The sequence below is a fragment of the Rhinopithecus bieti genome, unplaced genomic scaffold, assembly GCF_001698545.2.
Source record: "Rhinopithecus bieti isolate Rb0 unplaced genomic scaffold, ASM169854v2 scaffold_8431, whole genome shotgun sequence".
Taxonomy (NCBI): domain Eukaryota; kingdom Metazoa; phylum Chordata; class Mammalia; order Primates; family Cercopithecidae; genus Rhinopithecus; species Rhinopithecus bieti.
The window spans coordinates 80,093-86,743 of record NW_016805702.1 but is presented as its reverse complement, the minus strand read 5'-3'; the positions used below and the strand labels follow the sequence as shown (position 1 = coordinate 86,743).

Below are 6,651 nucleotides of genomic sequence, written 5' to 3'. Positions count from 1 at the left end.
TATCCTAAAGAATGTTTTCCAACTTGATTCCATTCTCCCTGTCACTTTCAAGTACACCAATCAAACATAGGTTTGGTCTTTTCATATAGTCCCATATTTCTTGGAGCCTTTGTTCATTCCTTTTCATTATCTTTTCTCTAATCTTGTCTTCACGCTTTATTTCATTAAGTTGATCTACAATCTCTGATATCCTTTCTTCCACTTGATCAGTTCAGCTGTTGATACTTGTGTATATTTCACAAAGTTCTTGTGCCGTGTTTTTCGGCTCCATCAGGTCATTTATGTTCTTCTCTAAACTGGTTATTCTAGTTAGCAATTCCTCTAACCTTTTTTCAAGGTTCTTAGTTTCCTTGCACTGGGTTAGAACATGCTCCTTTAGCTCAGAGGAGTTTGTTATTATCTACCTTCTGAAGCCTACTTCTGTCAATTCGTCAAAGTCATTCTCCATCCAGTTTGTTCTCTTGGAATTGTCAGCCTTTTGTACTGGTTTTTCTTCATCTTCGTGGATTTATCTACCTTTGGTCTTTGATGTTGGTGACCTGCAGATGGGGTTTCTGTGTGGACGTCCTTTTTGTGGATGTTGATGCTATTCTTTTCTGTTTGTTAGTTTTCCTTCTAACAGGCCCTTCTGCCACAGGTCTGCTGGAGTTTGCTGGAGGTCCACTCCAGACCCTATTTGCATGGGTATCACCAGCGGAGGCTGCAGAATAGCAAAGATTGCTGCCCGTTCCTTCCTCTGGAAGCTTCATCCCAGAGGGGCACCTGCCAGATGCCAGCCGGAGCACTCCCGTATGAGATGTCTGTCAACCCCTGCTGGGAGATATCTCCCATTCAGGAGGCACGGAACTCAGGGACCCACTTGAGGAGGCGGTCTGTCCTTTAGCAGAGCTTGAGCACTGTGCTGGGAGAGCCTCTGCTCTCTTCAGAGCTGGCAGGCAGGAACGTTTAAGTCTGCTGAAGCTGAGCCCACAGCCACCCCTTCCCCCAGGTGCTCAGTCCCAAGGAGATGGGAATTTTATCTATAAGCCCCTGGCTGGGGCTGCTGCCTTTCCTTCAGAGATGCCCTGCCCAGAGAGGAGGAATCCAGAGAGGCAGTCTGGCTACAGTGACTTTGGGGAAGTGCGGTGGGCTCTGCCCAGTTCAAACTTTCTGGCCGCTTTGTTTACACAGTGAGGGGAAAACTGCCTACTCAAGCCTCAGTAATGGCAGACACCCCTCCCTTCACCAAGCTTGAGTGTCCCATGTCAACTTCAGACTGCTGTGCTGGCAGCAAGAATTTCAAGCCAGTAGATCTTAGCTTGCTGGGCTCCGTGGGTGTGGAATATGCTGAGCTAGACCACTTGCCTCCCTGGCTTCAGCCACCTTTCCTGGGGAGTGAACAGTTATGCCTCGCTGGCGTTCCAGGCAACACTGGGGTATGAAAAAAATCTCCCGCACCTAGCTCAGTGTCTGCCCAAATGACCACCGTTTTGTGCTTGAAACCCAGGGCCCTGGTGGCATAGGCACCCAAGGGAATCTCCTGGTCTGCAGATTGCGAAGACTGTGGGAAAAGCGTAGTATCTGGGCCGGAGTGCACCGTTCCTCATGGCACAGTCCCTCACGGCTTCCCTTGGGTAGGGGAGGGAGTTCCCCGACCCCTTGTGCTTCTTGGATGAGGCAACACCCCACCCTGCTTTGGCTTGCCCTCTGTGGGCTGCACCCACTGTCTAACCAGTCCCAATGAGATGCACCGGGTACCTCAGTTGGAAATGCAGAAATCACCCACCTTCTTCATTGATCTCACTGGGAGCCACAGACCAGCGCTGTTCCTATTTGGTCATCTTGCCAACCACCCTGAGATGTTGAATTTTATCACATGCTTTTTTTATCAGATGCTTTCTCTGCATCTATTAAGGTGATCATGTGGCTTTTGTTCTTCATTCTGTTGATGGAATGTTTCATGTTTATTGATTCGCATGCATTGAATCATCATCGCATCCCTGGGATAAATCCCACTTGATCATGGTGTATTATCTTTTTGATGTGATGTTTGATTTGGTTTGCTAGTATTTCATTGAGGATTTTTGCATCTGTGATCATCAGGGATGTTATCCTGCAGTTTTGTTTTTTTTGTTGAGTCCTTGTCAGGTTTTGGTATCAGGGTAATGCTGGCCTTATAGAATGAGTTAGAGAGAATTCCCTCCTCTTGAACTTTTTGGCATAGTTTGAGAAGTGATGTTAGTTCTTCTCTGTAAGTTGCATGGAGTTCTGCAGCGAAGCCAGCTGATTCTGGGCATTGTTTTGGTTTTGTTGGGAGACTTTATTACTGATTCAATCCCACTACTCATTACTGGCCTGTTCGGGTTTTCTATTTCTTCCTGATTCAGTCTTGGTAGGTTGCATGTGTCCTGGGATTTATCCATTTCTTCTAGGTTTTCCAGTTTATTAGCGTATAGTTGTTAATAATATTTCTATGGTCACTTCTTCCAATTTTTAGATTTGCTTTAATATGCAAGGACTTTTTCCTGAGGATGTATCTATGGTGTTGGTTGGGCAGGGCACTTTGACTTTGATTATGGGTACATTCAGTAGTGTAGTTTGTATAATTTCTTTAGCTAGAAACAGCATCAACCATGTCTGTATTTTTCTTCGTGGCTCAGGGTGTAGTTGTTATAGAGGCTGTGGTGAAGTTTTGCTGGGCATGGGGACTCCAGGTGGACTAGTCCTTGTTTTCGAGTGGTGTCACCAGTGGGTGAAGCATGCCTGTCCTTTGGCCCCAAGACAGTGTATTCATTAAGTTATATTTTTAAAAATTTATTTTTTAAAAAAATTTATTTTATTCTGCATGCATATACTTAAAGGCATAAGTACTTCTGTAGTAAATATGAGCTGTCAAGAATACCAGTTGTAAGTTATATCAGATTTGAATTAAAACAAAGATAACGATAGCACATATGTAATATAAAACTTGACCTTTTCTATTTTTCCAATATTTTCAGATCTGGTAGCTCAGCGAGGAGAAAGATTGGAATTATTGATTGACAAAACAGAAAATCTCGTGGATTCTGTAAGTGTGGAATCTGATAATATTTTTTAGGATGTAAAGTGGAGAAAGTATGGATGATGGCTAACATAATTGGGAAATGCCTTGAATTCAAAATTTGGGGTTTTTTTTTTTCCTTTCTCATTTCCATTATGTGATTACTTTGTAATAATGAGGATAACAGTGAGGCACAGAAAAAAAAAAAAAAATCATCCCCTAATAGCCATTAAGATAGCTTTGGTTTGGAAAACATACTTAGTATACAGAAACAATTTTCTAAAGCTTTGGATTGAGGCCTATATGATTTAGCACCTCAACTACATGTACCAGTCTGTTCACTTTACAAATTTGTAAAACATGAAGCAAATGTGCAAGGCATTTGTGACCCAATATGAATCCTGAAAACTGGACAATTCACTTTCTTGCTTATACTGATAGTTTCATCTTGCCTTGTATCAATCAAGAGACATGGATTGGAAAGGGCCAATAAATAAGCCTTAAAGGAGACAGTGTATCCTTGTGAGTTGCTTATACTATGGTTCCATATGTCCTCACATTTTCAAAGCAGTTACTGTGAATGAAAGTTTTAAGGAAAGATGACAGATGTATGGTGAACAGAAGGAGGACAGAGATCAGCTACGATTTGGGTCTACACAATTATAAATTTAAATGTACAGTACAGGTTTACACCTTGAAACAAAACAGTGATTGATTATGGTCGTTGTGACTGACAGCTGAATTGTAGTGGTTAAGAACACAAGCTCTAGTATCAGTTTGCCTGGATTTGAATCCCACCTCTGCTACTTACTAGTTGTGTGACCTTAGGCAAATGACTTAACCTATTTGTGCCTCAGTCATCATCTTCTGTAAAATGAAGATGTACCCACTTCAGAGCATTTTAAGGATTAAATCAGATAATGCATGTAGAGTGCCTAACACAGTAACAAAGATACATAGTAAGAGCTATTTAAATGTTCGTCGTTATTGTTAATTTTACAGAGACATCTTTTAGCAGCAGGTTTTAGGATATACGGTCTACTATCAGGTTTTCTAGGAGTTTATAAACAGTTTTTTCATCAAAGCATGTGGTAATTGGAGGAAGGATGGTACCATACAGGAAGTCAAAACACCTGGATTCTAGATCTCACTTTGTGACCCATTGCTGGGGGGGAAAGAAAACAGAGAAGTATCTGATTCCAGATCTGCAGAACAATACCTTTGATACTTCCAGACTGTCTCTTAGTTATTCTTAATTCTTGAGGATTACCCTGCTTAGCTGGAATAGTCTGTCTTTGACCAATACTAGTATAATCTGTACTTTCCAAATAAAAGTCTTAATTTTGTTGACTTCATGACTGAAAACAACAGAAGGTACTAATGAACTAACAGGTATCTCTCTTTATGGTAGAATAACATATATGCAGCAAATTATATCAAGTGTACTACTTTTAAGTTATAGCTCAGTTATTTTTCATGTGTATCTATACCCTGTAACCACCACCCAGATCTAGATAGAAAACATTTCCAACACCCCAGAAGGCTGCCTCATACCCCTTCCAGTTAATAATCCCCAATAGATGTAATTATGTTTCTGACTTATATCACCATAGATAGTATTTTGCCTGTTCTTAAAATTTATTTGTCTCTGGCCTCTTTCACTCACCATTATGCCTGTGAGATTCATCCACTTTTTTAATTATAGTTATCACTTATGTTTTGTTGTTTTGTATTATTTCATTATACAAATCTACCACAATTTGTTTATCCGTTCTTCTCTGTGGGGCTTTATTTCTGGATTCTCTATTTTGTTCCGTTGGTCAGTTTGTCTACCTTTATGCCAGTGCCACGCAGTGTTGATTACTATAACTTTATAGAATTCTTGAAATTAAGTAGTGTAAGTCTTCCAACTATATTCTTGTCCAATATTGTCTTCACTCTTTTAGGTGCTTTGCATTTCCATGTATGTTTTAGAATAAGCTTGTTTTCCATCTCTCAACCCCACAACAATGTGTATCTTTGTGACTGCATTTAATGTATAGGTCAATTTAGGGAACATTGGTATCTTGACAGTATAGAGTTTTTTGGTCCGTGAACATGACATGTCTCTGCTTTTGCTTAGGATTTAAAAAATTTTTCTCAGCAGTATTTTTTAGTTTTTGATGTACAGGTCTTGCACATATTTGTTAAATTTGCCCTTGAGAATATCATGCTTTTGTATTGTGTAACAAATTTTGAAATTTTGTTTTAATTCTTTATTGCTAGTATATGGAAAGAAAGTTGGTTATTGTATATTGACCTTGTTTTTATCCTGCAATCTTAGAAAAATTCATTTACCGGTTCTGGTTACTGCTTTGTACATTGCTGCCTTTTATTTTCCTTGCCTTATTCTGGCTAGAACCTTCTACACAATACTGAATACAAATGATAACAGTGAACATCCTTGCCTGTTGATCATCTAGTGGGGAAAAATTCTATATTTTTTGAAAAAAAAAATTCATTGTTAAGTTTGTGGTTTACTGTAGATTTTTTTGTAGGTACCCTTTAATAGGTGGAAGAATTCCCTTTGATTCCTCATTTGAGAGTTATATTCATGATTTTATCAAATGCTTTTCTCCATTTATTGAGATTTTGTTTGGTTTTGTCCTTTATTCAGTTAGTGTGGCAAATTACATTGCTTTTTGAATGTTAAACCAACTTTGTATTTCTGCAAGGTCATGACTTATTATCCTTCTTATCTAACACTTTATTGGATTTGCTATTGTTTTGTTCAGGAATTTGGCATCTATGTTTATAATAGATACTGGTCTGTAATTTATTTTGTTTTAGGTTTTGGTATCAGGAATATGCTGGCCTCATTAAACAAGTTGGGAAATGTTAACCTCTCTGTCTTCTGAGTTTAGGTGCTATTGGTATTATCTGTTGTAGATGTTTGGAAGAATTTACTAGTAAAGCAGATTGGGCCTCGAGTTTTCTTCGTTAGAAAATTTAAAATCTGCCATCTTGCTGTTTGTTTCCTATTTGTCCCACCTAGTCTTTGTTCCCTCTTTTTTTTGCCTTCCATTGGATTTAGTACATTGTTATTCCATTATGTCTCCTTTGTCAGTTTATTAGCTATAGCTCCATTTTGTCATTTTCTGATTGCTTTAGGGTTTACAGTACATCTTTGATTTATAATCTCCCTTAAAGTGGCATTTTTCCACTTCATGAAGAGATAAGAACATTATAATAGTATACTTCTATCTGTTTCTTCTTGGCCTTTATGCTATTGTTGACATATTTTATTTACACATATATTAAAACTTCAGAATACATTGTTAACTTTTTTGTTTAAAGAGTTATCTTTTAAAGAGATTTAAATAATAAGGGAAGTCTCTTCTATTTACCTATGTATCTACCATTTCAGTGCTCTTAATTCTTTTGTGTAGGCCGAGTTTCTATCTGATGTTATTTTCTTTCTGCCTGTATGCTGTAATTTAACATATAATCTTCCGTTGTAGTTCAAGTGTGTAGGTCTACTGGAAATGAATTATTTCAGGTTTGATATGTCTGAAAAGCTTTTATTTCACTTCCTTTTCTTTTGAAAGATATTTTCACTGAGTATAGAATTCTAGGTCAGTGATTTTTTTTTT

General features: G+C 38.4%; 1 protein-coding gene across 1 annotated transcript in view; it reads left to right on the top strand.

Moving 5' to 3' along the window:
* VAMP7 (vesicle associated membrane protein 7) overlaps positions 1-6,651 on the top strand; it is a 58,415-nt gene that overhangs the window by 33,441 nt on the left and 18,323 nt on the right. Inside the window, exon 6 of the mRNA XM_017873571.1 lies at positions 2,979-3,046. Within this exon, the coding sequence (XP_017729060.1) occupies positions 2,979-3,046 (68 nt within the window). The remainder of the gene's footprint in view (positions 1-2,978; positions 3,047-6,651) is intronic.